Source organism: Bombina bombina, chromosome 4 (genome assembly GCF_027579735.1).
Source record: "Bombina bombina isolate aBomBom1 chromosome 4, aBomBom1.pri, whole genome shotgun sequence".
Lineage (NCBI taxonomy): Eukaryota > Metazoa > Chordata > Amphibia > Anura > Bombinatoridae > Bombina > Bombina bombina.
The window spans coordinates 1234096084-1234119407 of NC_069502.1; the positions used below are offsets into that span (position 1 = coordinate 1234096084).

Below are 23324 nucleotides of genomic sequence, written 5' to 3' on the forward strand. Positions count from 1 at the left end.
GTACCTGTCTTGTTCCCTCCCTTCATCCGTGTCCTAAAGCTTTGGTATTGGTATCCCACAAGTAAAGGATGAATCCATGGACTGGATACACCTTACAAGAGAAAACAGAATTTATGCTTACATGATGAATTACTTTCTCTTGTGGTGTATCCAGTCCACTGCCCGCCCTGGCAATTAAGTCAGGTAATAATTTTTTTTTGTTAAACTACAGTCACCACTGCACCCTATGGTTTCTCCTTTTTCTTCCTAACCTTTGGTCAAATGACTGGGGGGTGGAGCTAGAGGGGGAGCTATATGGACAGCTCTGCTGTGTGCTCTCTTTGCCACTTCCTGTAGGGAAGGAGAATGTCCCACAAGTAAAGGATGAATCTGTGGACTGGATACACCACAAGAGAAAGTAATTTATCAGGTAAGCATAAATTCAGTTTTTGCGATGTACCGAGTCCACGGCCCGCCCTGTCTATTTAAGACAGATAGTATTTTTTTTATGTATACTTCAGTCACCTCTGCACCTTATAGTTTCTCCTTTTCTTCCTTGGCCTTTGGTCGAATAACTGGGGGGTGGAGTTAAGGGGGGAGCTATATAGACAGCTCTGCTGTGGTGCTCTCTTTGCTACTTCCTGTCAGGAAGGACAATATCCCAGTTAGGATGAATCCGTGGACTCGGTACATCGCAAAAGAAAGAAATTTATCAGGTAAGCATAAATTTTGTTTTCTCATATCTCATCTTGGATGTCTTCTCACTACCGTAAGCTAAATCTCTCCAAATCTGTACTCCTTATTTTCTTCATAAATGGAAAGAGTCCACAGCTGCATTCATTACTTTTGGGAAATAAGAACCTGGCCACCAGGAGGAGGCAAAGACACCCCAGCCAAAGGCTTAAATACTCCTCCCACTTCCCTCATCCCCCAGTCATTCTTTGCCTTTCGTCCCAGGAGGTTGGTATTGAAGTATCAGAAGTTTTCGTCTCTTATGGAGGGTAGTACTCTTCGACATGGGACGGGAGTTTTAAATAATCCTATCAGTCTCTCAGTGAGGGCTTGGATTAAAGTTAGAGTGAGATGCAGGAAGAGTCTTTTTGAGAAACCATCCCGATTCATTTTAACAACTCTACAAGCAATCAGCGTTGTCGAACTTTGCTTCGCTGCCTGCTTTCTTCTCTCAAGTCCATGGCGGAGGCGATGCTACTATCCGTCACACTTGAAGGGCCGTGTTCCTGTTCCACGGCGTAGATTCCGGTAAGATCGTTTCATTTTATTTCTTCATGAATGTACTGTAACTCATTTGTTTCTGCAAACTTACATGAAAAATACAGGGTCTCAGTGGGACTTTGAATCAAGGGTTAATATCTCCTGAGAGGGATTATTGAACATGGTTTTTTTTAATCATGTTTGTTATGTGATTCAATCTGCTTATGTGTATGTGTAGTAATCTCCTTTAAGTCTTGTTATCGAGATCCTTCCTAGTTTTGTTGGAGGAACAGGGTTTCCATTAGTGGTCCTGCGGGTCTTCTGTTCTTTTTGGCAGTTATGACCCGGTTTGCAGGCTGGTCCTGCTTGGCTTCAGATCTTCTTCTGTCTCGCAGCTTATTCAGACACGTGGCGCCTATTCTACCTGGCTGGTCAGGTTGGGGCGCCTGCGGCTCCCAGGATTCTTTCAGTCCTTAAATAGCCGTCGCTCTAGTGACTGGGTCAGTGAATTCTGCTGCGTCACTTTCTGTTGCTTTTGATACCCTCGGGACCTAGAGTATTCCTTCCTATGTGGTGGGAAGGTTAGAGGGTTTAGCGCCTCTTTTCAGCCGTTGGCGGTTTTGCCTTTAGGAGGCTCTAGGAATTGTCCCCTTTGGACTTGTTCCTTTAGTGGTTCTCTTCTTCATTGAGACCTTTTTGGACTTTGTCTGTTTCTCCTTGTGAATTGGGTCAACTTCTGGGGACTTGGATTCCCTTCGGGAGTTGATTGTTCCTTTTTCGGGACATTAGACAGTGGGGTCTTTTTGGGCTCCGGTTAGGGGTCCCTCCCCGGTGTTGGGAATGCTCTGCATCTACTTCTTGAGTAGAAGAGGTCCTAGTGGCTTTCCGCTCATATAGTTCAGGTATTGCCATCCATGTGGCATCCAAACCCATGTTTTACTGTCCTCTGACTTCATATCTGAGGTGATGCAGAGACTTGCTGTTGCTCTGTTCGGGTGACTTGTCCTCACTGTTCCGCTTGTGCCTGGAGCTTGTGGCTAGCTGGATAGCTTGCTCAGCATACTAATGCTCTGTGGTTATTCTGCACTGTAGCATACCGAGGGTTGCAAGTTCGATCCCCGTCGAGATCTACTCAGCCTTTCCTCCTTTCGAAGTTGATAAAATGAGCAGTGCCTTGAGTACCTTAGGGGGGATTAGCTGTGCTTTTCAAGCACAATCATGTTAATGTTGCTTGGATGCTTGCTAGCGTCCTTATATGGCCTTGGGAAGCCTTAGCTCTTTTTGAGTGTTGGGCTCCTACAAGGGGTGGTCTTTTCCTTTTGGTTCGGGACTTGCAAGGGCTTCTTGCTCTTGACATCCAGGTTAATCTGGATTTTTCCCTGGGAGGTCTGTTTTTTATATCAGACAAGGGATTATGTTCCTTGAAGATTGTTTAATTTAAACATTTGTGGGGCCTGGGTTTCTTGTTCTGATTCTTCCCGTTGTCAAGGGTTTTACTCGGCGTTTTCACTTTGTTGTTCCCACTGTGGGATGTTACCGGACCTTATGATCCTAGGATTGGCCTGGGGGTTCCAGTTTCCGGGGTACTTGGGCTTAGCCCTTGTTCTGGCTGTTCTGTTTTACAACTTGGCCAGATTTTCTGAAAGCTTGTCTAGTACCGGACAAAACGGTTCCCTTGGGACAGCCAACTGATGTAACCTGATGATGGGCTTTCCTGCCTAGCAAGCGGAAGGTTTGCAGTTGCTCAGCTATCACTCCTGCGCCTGGTATGTGTGCTACCATGATGGTTTTAAGGGGTCCTTTCCATGTTCGTCAGTGACGTGGCCTTGTGTTCTCTCTGTTCTTCCTACGACTTCCTGTCTTATTGGCAGGTGTTTATCAATGCTCTCCTCTTCAGGGGGCTCGTTGTCCTCCTTACGGAGGTGTGGTTCCTTTTTTTAGGGGCTTCTCCTGTGTTCTGGAGGTTGGTACAGATGTTTTCTCCGGTTCGGAGATTGGCCTGCTCTTTGAGTCGTTCCTTTCCATCATTGTCAGGGTACCTGTAAATGTCAGTGGATAATACATATCTAAATAATAAGATATGTATCAGTATGCAATCGATAAAATATTAAGGTTGAGCATGCTTAATACCATTTGCTGGGTGGATTCTGTGGGTTGCAGGTCTGAGGTTCAGACATGGTAGACCTTGCTGATTGCATCAGGATTCAGCTGGAACTTTTCCTCCCCTCCCCACTCAATATGCTAAATCATACAATTATTCAATCACAAACAGCCCTTTGAAGATTTCTCAATATACTTTCTGATCTGAGAGAAGCATATGCCAACAGACGTGATAATTTAACACCATGGCTCACTGGATTTAGTTTGAAGCTTGATTGGATTCAGGAAAAAACAGTTTCTGGCTGAGGAGATGGCTCATAACACCTGGGTTTGAATTGTCCCCTGCAGAGTTTCCAATATGCAGCCCCAGACAAATTAGCATTTCAAGTCTCTGTATGACATAAAAAAATTAATCTTGCAAAAGGAATTGTGCCAGGTTTTCATATGAGTTTGAGATACTCAAATGAACATGTATATTCAGACACATATTAAATATAAACGCATGAATCTGGAAGATTGTCTATGCCTAAGAAGTGTAATATTGAAAGCTGAAAATCTCAGAATACGAATTTCAGCATGTCTTAACCTATGTATTTTTTTTAAAGTATAGAATGTTTTAAGGATTTAAAATGGCCAATTTTAACAACCTATTTCTTTTTATTTTTCCAGGCATTTAACAAATATACGTGTGGTCGTCCCATAAATCGTGTAATATGTTTTACGCAATCAGAAAGAGGTGTACTGTATGTGTAATATGCTATGTTTTTTAAAAAAATCAAATGCAATTTTAAATGGATTTTAAGATAATAATAGTATGATGTTAGAAATAATACTGATGTTTCATATTAAAATAATCAGGAAAGATGACAAAATATAATACATGTATATTAAAATATGACCAGACAGGTTTATTAATTTAAAGAAATAGTGTATTTGATAGACATTTTATAAAATTGGATAATTTAATTGTAGCAATATTTGAATGAAACTGTTTGTCTCTGTCTGCTGCCCCCGATGGCCTAAATCCGGTATTATAGCCAAAAGGCATTTGGCTGTTGAAAATGAAATTTCCCAGTAGCCAATCAGAGAAAAGTGCATACCCAAATCTATCGAATGATTAAGAGATGAGGAGGAGTCTTGTCTCGGACAAAAAGCTTCTTGCACAGAGAGAGAGAGCTTGGTGGAAATTTTTTGGTTGGTAACTGTTGCAATCCTGCTTGCTGCCATTTTGCTTATAAGAGAAACCAGTGTCCGAACACAGTTTTCTGTAAGACAAATACGTTGGGACACTCTTTGTGGATAAGAGACTATCAAGATGAATTCTCTCACAAATGTGCATAATTCCTCTAAACATATGACGATAGACATATTTGGATATTAACTGAATTCTCAAACTGGTGACCTGGTAAAGTATAATAAATTGTTAAGTATATAATTTGATATTTTAAAGCAAATACATTCATTATTGTTAGTCAAATTGCAGTTAATAGATTTTAAAGGGCACTTAGTATTTTAAGCTTGTATTTCATAGGCCTGTGTAATCTTAACTAGTCATTATTGCTAAATAATTTATTTATTAGACAGGGGTTTATACTTCATATTTATAAGTCAGTTATTATTGTGAACTCTTTCAGAACTGGTTAGTGTGATTATATCCCTGGTAGTTATTAATTAAGCATAGTAAATGGGTAATCCATATTGAGCATTGAACTAGCGTTATTGGTTAATAACAGAAGATTCTGGTATTTCATTGTGGTATTTCTTCTCCAAGATACGGATTCATCCTTACTTGTGGGATATTATGCTCCTGCTAACAGGAAGTGGCAAAGAGCACCACAGCAGAGCTGTCTATATAGCTCCTCCCTTGACTCCACCCCCAGTCATTCTCTTTGCCTATGCTAGTAATAGGAAGGGTAAAGTGATAGTGGTGATAAAATGATAGTTTTAATTTCTTCAATCAAGAAGTTTTTTATTTTAAATGGTACCGGTGAGTACTATTTTTCTCAGGGAGGATATGGAAGAAGATTTCCCCCTGAAATTGATGATCTTAGCAGCAGTTACTAAGATCAATTATGGTTCCCACAGATCTGAAGGTAATATGAGAAAACTCTTCAGTGTGGAGGAAGGTCTCATGCAGCAAGCAGCATTTGAGGTATGTTTCAGCCCTTTTCCTCTGAGGAAACTTAGTATATCAGAATTGGCTGATTTGGTTCCTTATAGTGGGAACAGGGTAAGCAGTAGTCCTGTAAATGAAAAAGGTGTTACTGTCCTACTGGGTGTTTTACTGACATTATTGCAGCAATTAGATACGCAGCATATAATATTGACACTGGGGTATTTTACAAAATTATGGCATAAAATCAGTTTATTGATATAGAGGACTTTATGTTGTGCTTATATGTTTGGGGACCACATGGCTGTTTGTAACCGCTTCCCATGCGGTAGATTAATCAAACAGTACAACGTCTATTATGGGCGGGGCCTATTTTCACGCCTCAGACGCGCAGTTTACTCTGAAGGGGACAGCAGACATTAGCTCAGGTTGGGCCCTATCTGTGTGTTATACTATCCGGATTGGTGTCGAATCGTTTGGCAGTTATCTGGGGGCAGGTAGTCGTTATTTAGCAAATTGAGTTTTGTTTTGCTTTATGTTCCTGTAGAGGGTAAATGTCTGCTCTTGCATGTGGGATGCAATAATTTTTGGCATCTCTGTATATCCATACCTAGTTTTTGAACGTTTATAGACGTTAGTAAGTGTGTTTGGAAAAATTGTTTTTTTCAATACATAAAGTGTTTACCAACTGTTGTGGTTATTACTACTTTGTTTAACATGTCTGACATTGAGGAAACTCATTGCTCTATGTGTTTAGAAGTAAAGTCCAGCACAAAACACCAAAGGTTCAAGCCCCAAGGAGTTACTACCAAACTCCAATAGATGAATAGTCAATGTACAAACTGGAAGCTCACCAAAATGCCAAAGTTAATTCTTTATTCCTTAGAATATTCTAATAAGTGTTTAGAAGCCATTGTGGAACCCCCACTTACATTGTGTACCTCTTGTACTGATAGAGCCTTACACTGTAAAGAACATATTTTAGGAAATTAAAGTGTGTCTAAGGATGATTCTCAGTCTGAAGAGAATCAGGATATGCCATCCAATTCTCCCGAAGTGTCACAACCTTTAACACCCACACAAGCGACACCTAGTACCTCTAGTGCGTCTTATTCTTTTACTCTGCAAGATATGGCTGCAGTTATGTCAACTACCCTCACTGAGGTATTATCTAAACTGCCAGTTTTGCAAGGTAAACGCAGTAGGCCATGTATTAATGTAAATACTGAACCATCTGATGCTTTATTAGCCATTTCCGATATACCCTCACAGTGCTCTGAATTGGGGGTCAGGGAATTATTGTCTGAGGGAGAACTTTCAGATTCAGGGAATGCGTTACCTCAGACAGATTCGGACTTAGCGTCCTTTAAATTTAAGCGTGAACACCTCCGCCTTTTGCTCAGGGAGATCCTAGCGACTCTGTATGATTGTGAACCTATTTCAATTCCTCCAGAAAAATTGTGTAAGATGGATAAATATCTAGAAGTATCTACTTACACTGATGTTTTTCCGGTTCCCAAAAGAATTTCGGAAATTGTTAAAAACGAATGGGATATACCAGGTATACCGTTCTCTCCCCCTCCTAATTTTAAGAAAATGTTTCCTATATCAGACACCATCAGGGACTCTTGGCAAACGGTCCCTAAGGTGGAGGGAGCAATATCTACTCTAGCTAAGCGTACAACTATACCTATTGAGGACAGTTGTGCTTTCAAAGACCCTATGGATAAAAAGTTAGAGGGTCTTCTAAAAAAGTTATTTATTCACCAGGGTTTCTTGTTACAGCCTACTGCCTGCATTGTTCCAGTAACTATGCCGGCGGCTTTCTGGTTTGACGCCCTTGAGGAGTCTCTGAAGGTAGAGATGCCCTTAGAGGACATTTTGGACAGAATTAGAGCTCTCAAGCTAGCTAATTCCTTTATCACAGATGCTGCTTTTCAGATTGCTAAATTAGCGGCGAAAAATGCAGGCTTTGCCATTTTGGCGCGCAGAGCGCTATGGTTAAAATCGTGGTCTGCTGATGTATCATCAATCTAAACTTTTAGCAATTCCGTTCAAGGGTAAGACCCTATTCGGCCCTGAATTGAAGGAAATCATTTCCGACATTACTGGAGGTAAAAGTCACGCTCTACCTCAAGACAAACCTCTTAAGATGAGGGGTAAACAAAATAATTTTCGTTCCTTTCGAAATTTCAAAGTAGTACCCTCTGCTTCCCCTTCCTCCACTAAACAGGAAGGGAATTTTGATCAATCCAAGTCTGTCTGGAGACCTAACCAGGCCTGGAATAAGGGTAAACAAGCCAAGAAGCCCGCTGCTGCTACCAAGACAGCATGAAGGGACAGCCCCCGATCCGGGACCGGATCTAGTAGGAGGCAGACTTTCTCTCTTTGCTCAGGCTTGGGGTATCGGTTGGAATTTAAGGAATTTCTCCCAAGGGGAGATTTCATCTTTCACGTTTGTCTGTAGACCAGACAAAGAGAGGCGTTCTTACATTGTGTAAAAGACTTCTATATCATGGGAGTAATTTGTCCAGTTCCAAAGCTGGAACAGGGACAGGGGTTGTATTCAAACCTTTTCGTGGTTCCCAAAAAAGAGGGAACTTTCAGACCCATTTTAGATCTAAAATGTCTAAACAAATTTCTCCCGAGTCCCATCGTTCAAGATGGAGACTATACAAACAATCTTACCAATGATCCAGGAGGGTCAATACATGACCACCGTGGACCTAAAGAATGCGTATCTTCACATTCCTATCCACAAGGATCATCATCAGTTTCTAAGGTTTGCCTTTTTGGACAAGCATCAGTTCGTGGCCCATCCCTTTGGGTTGGCCACAGCTCCCAGAATCTTCACAAAGGTGCTAGGGTCCCTTCTAGCGGTTCTCAGGCCGCGGGGCATAGCAGTGGCGCCCTATCTGGACGATATCTTGATTCAGGCGTCAACTTATCATCTGACCAAATCTCACACAGACATTGTGTTGTCTTTCACAAGAACTCACGGTTGGAAAGTGAATGTAGAAAAGAGTTCACTTGTTCCACAAACAAGAGTTCCATTCTTGGGAACTCTGATAGACTTGGTAGACATGAAAATATTTCTGATGGAGGTCAGAAAATCAAAGATTCTAAATACTTGCCGAGCTCTTCAGTCCATTCCTCGGCCATTAGTGGCTCACTGTATGGAGGTCATTGGATTAATGGTAGCAGCAATGGACATCGTCCCGTTTGCTCACTTTCATCTCAGGCCACTGCAGCTGTGCATGCTCAGGCAGTGGAATGGGGATTATGCGAATTTATCTCCTCAGATAAATCTGGATCAAGAGACCAGAGACTCTCTTCTTTGGTGGTTATCACAGGATCATCTGTCCCAGGAAATGTGCTTCCGCAGTCCATCATGAGTTATAGTGACAACGGACGCCAGCCTCTTGGGCTGGGGTGCAGTCTGGAATTCCCTGAAGGCTCAGGGTGCTTGGACTCCGATGGAGTCTCAATTACCAATCAATATTCTGGAACTGAGAGCAATATTCAACGCGCTTCAGGCGTGGCCTCAGTTGGCTCTGGCCAAATTCATAAGATTCCAGTCGGACAATATCACGACTGTGGCATATATCAATCATCAGGGGGGAACAAGGAGTTCTCTAGCGATGATAGAGGTATCAAGGATTATCCGATGGGTGGAGACTCACTCTTGCCATCTATCAGCAATCTATCCCAGTAGAGAACTGGGAAGCGGATTTTCTAAGTCGTTAGACTTTTCATCCGGGGGAGTGGGAACTCCATCCGGAGGTGTTTGCATCATTGATTCAACAATGGGTCATTCCGGAATTGGATCTAATGGCATCTCAACAGAATGCCAAGCTTCCACATTACGGGTCCAGGTCAAGGGATCCCCAGGCTGTACTGATAGATGCTCTAGCAGTACCTTGGTCGTTCAACCTGGCTTATGTGTTTCCACCATTTCCTCTCCTGCCTCGTGTGATTGCAAGAATCAAACAGGAGAGAGCTTCAGTAATTCTAATGGCGCCTGCGTGGCCATGCAGGACTTGGTATGCAGATCTAGTGGACATGTCGTCTCTACCTCCGTGGAAACTACCATTGAGGCAGGACCTACTCATTCAAGGTCAGTTACAATATCCAAATCTAAATTCTCTGCAGCTGACTGCCTGGAGATTGAACGCTTGATTTTATCTAAGCGGGGATTCTCTGAGTCGGTCATTAATACTTTGATTCAGGCTCGCAAGCCTGTCACGAGAAAAATTTACCATAAGATATGGCGTAAATATCTTTATTGGTGCGAATCCAAGGGCTACTCATGGAGTAGGGTTAGGATTCCTAGGATTTTGTCCTTTCTCCAAGAAGGATTGGAGAAGGGATTATCAGCTAGTTCCTTAAAGGGACAAATTTCTGCTTTGTCAATTTTACTACATAAGCGTCTGGCGAATGTCCCAGACGTTCGGTCTTTTTGTCAGGCTTTAATAAGAATCAAGCCTGTGTTTAAACCTATTGCTCCGCCATGGAGTTTGAATTTAGTTCTTAATGTTCTTCAAGGGGTTCGGTTTGAACCCATGCATTCCATAGATATTAAGCTGTTATCTTGGAAAGTTTGGTTTTTAGTTGCTATCTCTTCTGCTCGAAGAGTTTCTGAACTTTCTGTGTTACAATGTGATTCACCTTATCTTATATTCCATTCTGATAAGGTGGTTTTGCGTACTAAACCTGGATTCCTTCCTAAGGTTGTTTCAAATAAGAATATTAATCAGGAAATTGTTGTTCCTTCCTTGTGTCCTAATTCTTCTTCTAAGAAGGAACGTCTGTTACATAACTTGGACGTGGTTCGTGCCTTGAAGTTTTACTTACAAGCGACCAAGGATTTCCGTCAAGCATCTTCTTTATTCATTGTTTATTCTGGAAAACGTAGGGGTCAAAAAGCTAAGGCTACCTCTCTCTCTTTTTGGCTGAAAAGCATCATCCGCCTGGCATATGAGACTGCTGGACAGCAGCCTCCTGAAAGGGTTACGGCTCATTCTACTAGAGCTGTGGCTTCCACATGGGCTTTTAAAAACGATGCTTCTGTTGAACAGATTTGTAAGGCTGCGACTTGGTCGTCCCTTCATACTTTTTCCCAAATTTTACAAATTTTATACTTTTGCTTCTTCTGAGGCTATTTTTGGGAGAAAGGTTCTTCAAGCAGTGGTACCTTCCATTTAGGTATCTGTCTTGTCCCTCCCGTTCATCCGTGTCCTGTTTCTTTGGTATTGTATCCCACAAGGATGAATCCGTGGACTCGTCGTATCTTGTAGAAGAAAAGGAAATTTATGCTTACCTTATAAATTGATTTCTTCTACGATACGACGAGTCCACGGCCCGCCCTGTCATTTTAAGACAGAATTTATATATTTTTTAATTTTTTTAAAAAACTTCAGTCACCTCTGCACCTTTTAGCTTTTCCTTTCTCTTCCTATACCTTCGGTCGAATGACTGGGGGGTGGAGTCAAGGGAGGAGCTATATAGACAGCTCTGCTGTGGTGCTCTTTGCCACTTCCTGTTAGCAGGAGGATAATATCCCACAAGTAAGTATGAATCCGTGGACTCTTCATATCGTAGAAGAAATCAATTTATCAGGTAAGCATTAATTTCCTTTTTTAATGAAATTCAATTGTGAATTAGGTTAATTCTAAAGGTATATTTGTGTTGTTTTGTAAAGAATATTGTAACAGTTTACGCTTGTATAGTTTGATTCATATTTGTTTTCCTATAAATATAATTCAATGTGTCTATAAATTTTAACTAATATAAAGAATTTAGGAATTTATGTTCATTTTATTGTTTTGTATATGCATTTTATTGGGGGTTTGCTTTTAAAGAACAATTATCAAATATATTGTATTATAACCCGGCCATATACTGACAGCATTGAGACTTAGTTGGGTGGCTTTGCTAGATCTCCTTGAGTCTAACGCCTGCTTGATTGTCTCTAGGTTGAATTGGCTATGTCCATTCTTCCGCCCTCTTGGGGGCCGGTCTTGGGGTTCCTTGGTTCCCCTGCTTCAGATCTGGCGTTGCTTGGACTGGTCCGGCTAGGTGTAGGATCTGAGATCTGTTGTCATCTTCAGGTCTTGGGGGTGCCAGTGGACCTTTTTTTTGAGGTTCTGTGCCTCTCCCCTGTTTGAGATCTCTGAGTAGGCCTGGCGGCCTGGATTGCCAGGTGTGTGCCCTCTGTCTTGGAGGTTGGGCAATCTAAAATTGTGTTCGGCCAATCTTCCTTACGGATAGTGTTTTCTCTATATCTTCCTACGGATGGCAGCGTGTTAGTTGACTCAGATGTTTATCTTTTGAGTTTACTACCAGTATTTTTTCTGTTTGCTCAGTCTCTGAATTCTGACGTTTGAGGACGTTTGTCTTCAGCTGTCTTTTTCGGTGCTGTTGCACAATGTTTGGGAGATGTTTCTTCTCCTTGGTGATGCCCAGTTTGCTCCTTGTGGTTCTTCCTGGGTTGGGCGTTGTCTCCCCTTGTTCTCAGGATCTTGCTGTACCTTTTGGGTATCCCTATGGCTCCCCCTTGTCCTCTCCCTTTTGGGGATTTTGGTACTTGTGCTAGTAAAGGGTTGTGTGGGGACCGACTGCTGGGCGACGGTTCTCCTGGATGAGTGTTGGCTCAGTGTGTTTGCTTGCAGTCTCTAGTTAGGCTTTCGGACTATCTGCGGGTCAGTGTCCTTGGGACCTGTTCCTTCTAGTTTTTTTAAGATTGGATATCAGAGCGCCAAACAACGTAGGCAGGGTCTATGGGCAGATAGTCAAATACCAAAGGTAACAATAGGTTGAAATAATATGATTTAATACATAAGATAAAAAAGTTGGTACATTTAAAATTATACAACAATTAGTCATGGATCCATGTTACTGTCAGACGAACTAGAACACTAAAGAAATAAGTGTTAAAAATAATGTGAGTCTCAGCTGCTGAGATATTTATAGGTTAAGGTTTGTAGCTAGGATGTGTGGGATGAGCAAATAAATCACCTAAGAGGTGATTTGCAAACCCCATTAACAAATAGCATTTATTGTAATTGGAATAATGGAAAATAGAACTCTATTCCTGCATCTTGTATCACAGTGTGAAAAATGTGCAGCAGGGAACTATTCCGCCAACCAATATGAGAAACTTAATATGCAAAGAAAAAATAGGGAAAAAATATAAAGGCGGTAAATGTATTATAAACCGGCATTGCTAGTAACAACTTTTCATATGGCAGACTAGAGAGAATGGAATGTCACTAGTATATACACACAAGTCGTTGGTGGTACAGCGATATTTATCAAAACAGTGAAGCTAGAGTATACTACAGAGTTTGCTTCGGTAGTCAGGAAGGCAAGTTGACTGACCTGTGTGTAAAAATCCGGAGCGGTAGAAGCAGTGAGGAGCTGGTGAGTTCCGTGAAGTTGGCGTGTGACGTCACCGCGGAGGAATCCCTGTACTGCTGGCTGAGAAAGAGATCCGGGAAAAACCGTAGGAGAGTTGCTACGCTTAGTGCTAATAGCGGAGCCTGGTTGAGGTATGCAGGCAAGTGAGGATAATAAACTTGAACTTGACAGCAATCAAAATAGACAAAGATCAAAGTGGCTTTAGGTTAGTAACAACTGCGTGTTGTTCAGTAGCTAGATGAGGAAAAATCCAATACCAAGCAATGAAGTAAAGGATACTGGGAGATTTATAGGCTGGCTGGAAAAGATAATTGAAATTTAAAGAAACAGTATAATGTCAAAGAAAATTAGGCTGTCAGCTAGGAGGATCCTGACAGGACCCCCCCCCTTCAAGGAGCAACCCCGGGGCTCAAGGTCGAGGGCGATCTGGGTTCCTACGATGGAATAAGGCAACAAGTCTGGGAGCAGATATGTTGCAGGCAGGCTCCCAGGAGTCATCCTCCGGAGAATAGCCCTTCCATCGGACCAAATATTGGAGGATTCCACGGGAAAGTCTCGAGTCCTGGATGGAGTGTACCTCATATTCGGTGTTTGGATCCACTACCAACGGGACAGCCAAAGAAGAAGGAAGAGAATCCCTGAGAGCTCTGTAGGGTTTTATCAGCGAAAGGTAGAATGAATCTTGAAGGAATCTGGAAGTTGGAGACGAACAGCATTCCGGTTAACGATGTGAGATATAGGATAAGGCCCTATGAACAGAGGTGAGAGTTTTTTAGAAGGGGTGTTCATGTTGAGGTTCTTTGTGGATAACCACACCAAGTCATCTACAGAATAGACCGGTCACGGAGTCCTTTTCCTATCATAATAATACTTTTGAGTTCTTTTAGCCTCATCGATACTGGCCTTTATGGTAGTGAAATTAGAAGAAATCATATCAGCTAGTTCCGAAACAGTCAATGAGGGAGTCTGGAGATTAGGTAGAATTTGAAACCTTGGATGGAACCCATAATTCACGAAAAAGGGGGTTTCTTTTGTAGTGGAGTGAACGGTATTGTTAAAACAGAACTCAGCGTATGATAGATGAGTGGACCAATTTTGAGGTTGAGATGCGCAATACGTTCTGAGAAATTGTTCTAGCCACTGGTTTGATCTTTCAGTTTGGCCATTTGACTGAGGATGATATGCGGTGCTTAATCTTTTATTTATTCCAAAGGTTTTACAAAACTCAGACCACAATTTACTAGAGAATTGAGTTCCTCTGTCACTGGTGATGCTATCAGGTATTCCGTGATATTTAAAGACGTTAGAGATGAGAAGTTGGATGGTTTCAGATGCTGTCGGAAGTTTGTGATATGGAACGAAATGACACATTTTGCTAAATAGGTCAACAATAACCAGGATGGTTGTGTTATTCATTGATTTAGGTAAATCAACGATAAAATCAACGGCGATATTTAGCCAAGGCCTACTGGGTGTAGGAAGAGGAATTAATAAGCCATAAGGAGAATGTTTTGACCTCTTCGATATGGTACATTTTCTACAGGAGAGTATATGGGTCCTCACATCTCGCGACATAGCCGGCCACCAGTAATTCCTCCCTATAAGTTCTTGGGTCTTCCTAACACCAGGGTGACCTGCGAGTAAAGAGTCATGTGAGGATTCAAGAACCATCTGACGTAGAGTGGGTGGAATGTACAATTTGTCCTGAAAATAATAGAGACCGTTACTTCTTTTCTGTAGTAGATGTAAAGGTTTGTTTGTATCATTTAGTTGTTCTCCCTTTAGGTAAGATTCGGAGTCAATAACAAAGGAGATTAAATTTTCAGGAGGTATAATGCTTTCTACCGAGGACTTTGAACGGACATACATTGGAAGCCTTGATAGTGCATCTGCCTTATGATTTTTGTTTGCGGGACGATAAACAATCTGATAATTGAATGTAGAAAAAAAAAGGTTCCATCGTACCTGTCTGGCCGACAGAGTCTTTGTGGATTTGAGATATTGCAGATTACGGTGGTCTGTATAAATTAAAGTTGGTATCTTGGTACCCTCCAAGAGATGTCGCCAGTGTTCAAGTGCCATCTTGATGGCCAAAAGCTCTTTATCCCCAATAGGATAGTTTTGTTCAGGGGGGGACAAACCGTGAGAATAGAAGGCCACTGGATGGAGAGGTTGATCTAAACCTTGGCGTTGAGAGAGCACGGCTCCCACGGCGACATCAGAAGCGTCTACCTCGAGAACAAAAGGTAATTCAGGATTAGGAAATTTGAGGATAGGAGCTGTTGTGAACCTGTTTTTTAGATCTTCAAAAACCTTTTGAGTAAGCTGATCCCAATGGAAAGGTACATTTTGTTTGGTCAGATTTGTTAAGGGTTTAACAATGTTAGAGAAGTTTTTAATAAATTTGCGATAAAAGTTCGCGAAACCGAGAAAACTCTGAACCTCTTTTCTGCATTTGGGGACAGGCCAATCAATAATCGCCTGAATCTTACCTTCCTCCATACGTATAACCATAGAACTTATTTCGTAGCCTAAGAAGGTTATTTTATTAGAATTAAATATGCATTTCTCAGGTTTTGCATATAGGTAGTTAGTTCTTAATCTAGAAAGTACCTGTCTGACATGTGATATGTGCTGGGTTAAAGTTTTTGAGTAGATCAGAATGTCATCCAAATAAATGACTAAGAAAACGTCAAGGAAATCTCTGAATAAGTCATTTATTAGGTGTTGGAAAGTGGCCGGGGCGTTACATAGCCCGAACGGCATCACGGTATATTCGTACAGGCCGTAGCGAGTACGAAAAGCCGTCAGCCACTCATCACCACTTCTTACTCGGATTAGATTGTACGCTCCCCTTAGATCTAATTTTGTAAAAAATTTAGCCCCTTCCAATCTCTCTATTAACTCTGGGATAAGCGGTAAGGGGTAGCGATTTTTTACTGTCACCTTATTAAGCTGTCGGTAGTCAACTATGGGGCGTAAACTGCCGTCTTTATTTTTTACAAAAAACATACCGGCACCAGCTGGTGAGGTAGAGGGCCGTATGTAACCTTTCCTTAAATTATCCTCTAAATAAGTTTTAAGGTATGTAAGTTCAGGTTTAGATAGAGGGAAAATGTGGCCATAAGGAATCTGTGCTCCAGGGACTAGCTCTATGGGGCAGTCGTATTTCCTGTGAGGTGGAAGAGTTTCAGATTCAGTTTTGGAGAAAACATCAGCAAAATCCTTATACTCATTAGGTAACTGGAAATCTAAGTCAGTGGTGGAAGTATGCATAATACTGATAGGGAAACAAGTTGTTGAACAGAATTTTGAGTCAAAAGTTACAGAGAGAGTGTCCCAGGAGATAGTGGGATTATGTAAGGTTAACCAATTTAAACCAAGTATAACCGGAGAAACCGGAGAGGAGATTACATCAAATGTAAGGTATTCTCTATGATGATCTGTGGAACTAACTAAGAGAGGAATAGTTTGATAAGCTACTGGACCTGATGAGATAGGGTTACCATCAATTCCTCTTAATAAAACAGGAGACTTTTTCTGCATAAGTGGAATTTTATTTCTAAGTGTAGATTCTTTATCAATATAGCAGGCAGTAGCTCCTGAGTCAATAATTACGTGGAGACGATGGAGATCCCACTGGAAAAGAAGTGAAAGTTTACAATAGGCACTTCTACTATCATACGTATTGCAACAAGAGGAAAATAATAGGGACTTACCCCTGTTAGATTTTTGGAGAACTGGGCATTCTTTTACTGTATGCTCATCTGACGCACAGTAGAGACAGAGATTATTTTCTCTCCTTCTGGTCTTTTCTTGTGCGGTTAAAGGGGCTTTTAGGAACCCAATATCCATTGGCTCAGAGTGGGACTTTGCAGGGGAGATAGAGGGTGTAACACTAGTGGTTTTCTTTGTGTAAGAATCAGGATATGATCGTTCATGTTGTCTTTCTCGTAAGCGTCTATCTATTGTGATGCTTAGATTTATCAAACCCTCTAGAGTGGGGGGCATATCAGTTCAGGACAATTCATCCTTAACCGCGTCTGAAAGACCCAGGCGGAACTGATTCCTTAAGGATAAGTTGTTCCACTCAGAGTCTTTTGCCCACCTCTTAAAGTCAGCTATATAATCTTCCACCATTCTTTTTTTTTGTTTAAGTGCCCTAAGGGCAGTTTCTGCGGTTTGTTGCTTGAATGGGTCTTCGTATAATTGACCCATTGCAGAGAAAAAATTCTCCAAAGAGTCTAATATGGTGTCATTAGATTCAAAAAAACTGTTTGCCCAACTACGTGGTTCCCCCCTTAGGAAAGATATGGTTGTTAAGACTCTGATCCTGTCAGTGGGGTAAGATTGGGTTTTCAATGTAAATAAAAGTAAGCATGCATTCTTAAAGTCCCTATAGTGTGCCCTATCACCATAGAATTTTTCAGGTAAACTGACTTGTGGTTCAGGAGTATGTAACTTTGTCTCAATATAATCCTTAATGTAAGCTTTGAGTGCAGTGTTTTCAGCTCTAAGTGTATTTAACCCTTCAGTCAAGGAATCTACTCTTTGAGTTAGAGTCTGTAGAAGTGTAGTCATCTCAGCTGGATTCATTTTGTTAAAGGGCTTGGTATTCTGTCAGACGAACTAAAACACTAAAGAAATAAGTGTTAAAAATAATGTGAGTCTCAGCTGCTGAGATATTTATAGTTTAAGGTTTGTAGCTAGGATGTGTGGGATGAGCAAATAAATCACCTAAGAGGTGATTTGCAAACCCCATTAACAAATAGCATTTATTGTAATTGGAATAATGGAAAATAGAACTCTATTCCTGCATCTTGTATCACAGTGTGAAATATGTGCAGCAGGGAACTATTCCGCCAACCAATATGAGAAACTTAATATGCAAAGAAAAAATAGGGAAAAAATATAAAGGCGGTAAATGTATTATAAACCGGCATTGCTAGTAACAACTTTTCATATGGCAGACTAGAGAGAATGGAATGTCACTAGTATATACACACAAGTCGTTGGTGGTACAGCGATAATTATCAAAACAGTGAAGCTAGAGTATACTACAGAGTTTGCTTCGGTAGTCAGGAAGGCAAGTTGACTGACCTGTGTGTAAAAATCCGGAGCGGTAGAAGCAGTGAGGAGCTGGTGAGTTCCGTGAAGTTGGCGTGTGACGTCACCGCGGAGGAATCCCTGTACTGCTGGCTGAGAAAGAGATCCGGGAAAAAAACGTAGGAGAGTTGCTACGCTTAGTGCTAATAGCGGAGCCTGGTTGAGGTATGCAGGCAAGTGAGGATAATAAACTTGAACTTGACAGCAATCAAAATAGACAAAGATCAAAGTGGCTTTAGGTTAGTAACAACTGCGTGTTGTTCAGTAGCTAGATGAGGAAAAATCCAATACCAAGCAATGAAGTAAAGGATACTGGGAGATTTATAGGCTGGCTGGAAAAGATAATTGAAATTTAAAGAAACAGTATAATGTCAAAGAAAATTAGGCTGTCAGCTAGGAGGATCCTGACAGTTACACTTTAAAATATATATTGAAACAATAGGAACAATTTAAAAATGCTTGTAGAACAATAAATAACAACAACAACAAAAAAAATCTAACAAATAATGTCTATCGCTTAAAACTTAAATTCTAATATGTGAATGCTAGGAGCGCTTATGCACACTCTATTTATAAAAACAATGGGTTACAATGCACAGGTGGATAGATTCCAGGTTGCTTGAAACCGGTGGATGTGAAATGTAAGTGGCTCCAAATTGGGGTTTTGCCTATGTGTTTATCCAAAATTGTGTAACTCCTAACAGGTGGACAAAAAATGTTACAGGAATGTCTAGAACCTGAATTCAAAATATAAGACCTGAGGTTGTGCCTATGTGTTTATCCAAAAAGGGGGTAAATCCTAACAAGTGAAAAAATATTGCAGGGGTGTGTGAACCTTATTTTCAAAATAAACAATGAATTCAAAATAAAACGATATACAAGTGAATTTTTGACAAATCAACTAATGCAAACATAAAGCATAAATAGAACCAAAAAAAAACAGCAGCACAACTTTAACGTGTGTTCAAATGTGTTTCTGCTTGCAAACTGTGATGTGAACAAATATCTGTTATAAACACTGAATAGTGGCAAAACTTTGTGATTGGATTAAAATTGAACACAGGCTCTAAATTGATAGCCTAAAATACAAATCTAAAGGGCTCAGAGTTGCTGAGCTAAATATAAGGGACTTGCTCAAAGAGCCTCGAGATGTTAATTAAAAGAGACCATATAACAGTGGGTTAAAAAACGGATGATATAACATAAAATGCTTAAAAGTCCAAATAAATATTCAAATTGGATAACAAGAATCTTGCTATAGTCTGTCTCAATATGGATCCCAACTGCTGATTATGTAGAAATCTTCTTGGGCGGTAGTTAACAAATAATTCCAACTTGCAATGTTGTCCCTTACCTGCCAAAAAAGGAAAGGCAAACAATAGTGCAGATGGCTTCTTAATGTGATCACAATTAAAATACTCCTTACCAGTCAACCGGTTTCGGTCTCAAGACCCCTGCCTACGTTGTTTGGCGCTCTGATATCCAATCTTAAAATTGAATCCACCCTTGGCAACTAGGTGCCAATTTATTAGAGCTGGAGGTCTGTTGCGCTATAGTTGGCGCTTAGTTATCACCTTTCCACACCTTCTAGTTTTTTTGCCCTGCTTTGACGAAGCGGGGTTTGGTTGAGTGTGGTTTTCAGGCCTGGTGCCCTCAGAATGGGCCGCCTATTCTACCCTCCCATTCTTGCATTAAGTGTCCCCTATAGCGTGGGTATTAATCAATGCAGCTGTGGACTCTTTCCATTTATGAAGAAAAACATAAATTATGCTTACCTGATCATTTTCTTCAGATGAAGTGTCCACAGCTCCCCACCTGCATTTTTTTTTCTGTGGGCCGTCTTTTTTTTTTTTTTATTCTTCTGGCACCTTTTCACCCTGGTATTTCTTCTACTGTTCCTTGTTCCTTGGCAGAATGACTGGGGGATGAAGGAAGTGCGAGGAGTATTTAAGCCTTTGGCTGGGGTGTCTTTGCCTCCTCCTGGTGGCCAGGTTCTTGTTTCCCAAAAGTAATGAATGCAGCTGTGGACTCTTTCCATCTGAAGAAAAGAAAATTATCAGGTAAGCATAATTTGTTTTTTCCCCCCTTCTTCCAAAATCTCCACCCCGAATTTTCTACAACTGTTGATAATTTCATCATTACCCCTAGCCCGCATGCCCGATGTCTCAGGGTCACACTTGACTCAGATCTTTCTTTCACTCCTCACATTCAGTCCTTGGCTAAAGCCTGCCACTTTCACCTTAAAAACATCTCTAAAATCAGACACTTCCTTACACAAGACACAACTAAGATTTTAATCCACTCTCTCATCCTTTCCCGCCTCGACTACTGCAACTCCGTCCTCTCTGGTCTATCTAGCTGCCGCCTAGCTCCTTTTACTTTCCATAATGAATGCCTCTACCAGACTCATCTTCCTTACACGTCGCTCTTCATCTGCTGCACCTCTTTGCCAATACCTTCACTGGCTTCCTCTTGCCTCCAGGATTAAACACAAAATCCTCACTCACACAAAGCTATCAACTGCACTGCTCCCCCTTGTATCTCAGACCTTGTCTCCAGATACTCTCCCTCCCGTCCCCTTCGCTCTGCTCACGATTTCCTACTCTCCTCCTCTCTTGTTACTTCCTCACATTGCTGTTTACAGGACGTCTCCAGACTGGCCCCCATCTTGTGTAACTCCCTGCCTCGCTCCACAAGACTCTCCCCTAGTTTTAACAGCTTCAAGCCCTCCCTAAAGACTCTACTGTTCAGGGATGCATACAACCAACACTAACCTTTCCTAACTCCATTACTTTCCCCTTGAACCCCTTAGAATGTAAGCCTAGGAGCCCAGCTGAGTGTAGATCGCCTTCATAAAAGCCGACTACAAAAGTTTAACTCTCGGCAGGGCCCTCTACCCATTTGATCCCTATAAATGTTATCTTGTACACCGCCTATGTTTATAGCGCTGCATAATCTGTTGGCGCTCTACAAATACCTGTTAATAATAATAACTACACTGTGATTATTTGGTGCTTTCCAGTCCGCTCTGTGTGTGATGTAGGCATAGTATAAGTATGCGCAAGTCCTGCTGTATGATCTCGAGCACAATGTCATTTCTGCTGATATGTATTTCACAGGGACTTGCGGAGTGTTACTCAGGAAAGTGAATGGTACGGCCATTGTTCAGTTGCCATCCAAAAGACAAGTTCAGGTACTGAAGCCTTTTTCACCACAGCCGTCACTTCCCTACCTCTCCTGCTGTTTACACACTAACACTGTCTTCCTTTCTCCCTGTCATCCTCTCAGGTTTTGGAAACCTGTGTTGCCACCGTTGGTCGAGTGTCTAATGTTGATCATAACAAGCGTATCATAGGAAAGGCGGGCCGGAACCGCTGGCTAGGTATCCGACCTTCTAGTGGTCTTTGGAAGAGGAAGGGGGGCTGGGCAGGGCGCAAGATTAAACCACTGCCTGCACTGAAGAGTTATGTAAAGCTGCCCAGCTCTGCTCCTGCTCTGCGTACCTAATATGTATGATGTGATCATCCAGGACATTGAAACATCCAGAATTCACCTCCCGAGGGGTCTGTCAAAACAGTAATAAAAAGCTGATCCTGTCTGTTTGCTCCGGACATTACCCAGCGTGAGACTGTTCGGCACAAGTGCTGAATACACTGTAGGACACTGGTGTATTGGTGCTAATTTTGCTGATGTGGACACATTGTTCCCACTTTGTGTAGACATGTTGCTTTCTTCTTTGTAAGCCAACGTCACACATGGTACTAACACAATATATTTGTCATGGTGAAGCACATTAGAAATTATTTTCACATTTTCTTTTGAAATTATTGTACTTTGTCATTGATCAATGTTTTGACATTTATTTAAAGTGGCACGGCAGTAAAACACAAGTAAAATCACTAGAGTGGGTTATTTTGTGACAAGTAAAAGCCTAACAGGAGCAGGGGTCACTGCCAGCACAAAAATGCACAAAAGACAGCCCTTCATGTGTCTCAGAGACTGCCAGTGGCTTAGGGAGTGTGCCAATCCTGCCCCAGTTAAAGGGACATTAAACACATTGAGATGGTAATATAAAATTATAAATGGTATATATAAAATAAACTCTGCAGTATATTTTCATTATTTATTTTGTCCCCTTTTCCTATAATTCCATTCTGAAATTGTGAGCTTTTCAAGTCCTGTTAGAAATGGAAGTGCAGAACACAGTTATATTCCCCACAGCCATTGGCTGCACACTCTAGTGACCTATTTATAACTGTCTCTAATTGGCCACAGCAGAGAAGGTGACCTAAGTTACAACATGGCAGCTCCCATTGTTTTATAGACACTAGAACTTTACAGTTATTTTGTCACTATTTAAACAGCTAATGAAACTTTAAAAAATCCATCTACTTGTTATTCTCAGACTATTTTTTTTCTTTAAATGCATCACTCTATCTAGCATTAATTTAGTGTTTAATGTCTCTTTAAACATTCACTAGGCACAGAGAGTTCAAACGTTATTCTTGTAAGTCATTAGTTTCTGCTCTTGTGCTGGATTCCTGTAACTCACAAACTGCACAATATCAGGACCGGTAAATCTCCATTTGCAATCTATCCATTGCAGCTGATACTGGCTAAAGTACTGTTGTTTCGTTATATTATTATTATGATTATCATTTATTTCTATAGCGACACAAACTAGCACTGGGTACAGGGATATGGGGTACACAATGACAAAAATGTGTGATACGGTACAAATACATTACAGACTAAACAAAACTAGAACAGGAGGAAGAGGAAGCCTGCGCTGAAGAGCTTACAGACAACAGTTTGAGGGAGCAGAGACATAAGATTTGGGGAAGCTTGTCAAGTAGACTGTAATGAGTCAACACAGTTCAAGATTTATTTTGGATAGGATGAAAACCAGAGGAGAGACGGTCTCTCTGAATAGCTGAGTGTCTGAAGCTATACCAGGTTGGAGACAGTCTGATGGAGCGGTGTAGAGAGTTCCAGAGGACAGGAGCAGCGCGTGAGAAGTCCTGGAGGAGAGGCGTAGGTCAGAGTTTGATCGAAGTTGACGGCTCGGGAAGTATTTGGAGATGAAAGAGGAAATATAATTGCGAGTGAGGTTGTTGAGTGCTTTAGGGCAGTGAGAGTCCACAATTTCATTACCTATGGGAGTTCAACACCTGGCCACCATGTAGGGGCAAATACACCCCAGTCAAAGCATCAAATATCGTTCCCATTTCTTAGCCACTGTTTCCTTAAGACATTATATGTTAAAATCACCCACATTATAGTTTATTACTCCACAAAATAAATTTTCAGCACATTACAGTTAGGCACAACACAGAAAACAAACATATTCACACACAATTCCAGTTTCTTCTACAAGATACGACGAGTCCACTGA

At 41.3% G+C, this 23324-nt stretch overlaps 1 protein-coding gene across 1 annotated transcript in view; it reads left to right on the forward strand.

The window, feature by feature from the left end:
• Nucleotides 1-21828, forward strand: part of MRPL2 (mitochondrial ribosomal protein L2) — a 46022-nt gene extending 24194 nt beyond the window's left edge. The window contains exons 4-5 of the mRNA XM_053712825.1: nt 21049-21122; nt 21218-21828. Coding sequence (XP_053568800.1) covers nt 21049-21122; nt 21218-21436 — 293 coding nt within the window. The 3' untranslated portion in view covers nt 21437-21828. The remainder of the gene's footprint in view (nt 1-21048; nt 21123-21217) is intronic.
• Nucleotides 21829-23324: the final 1496 nt, after the last annotated feature.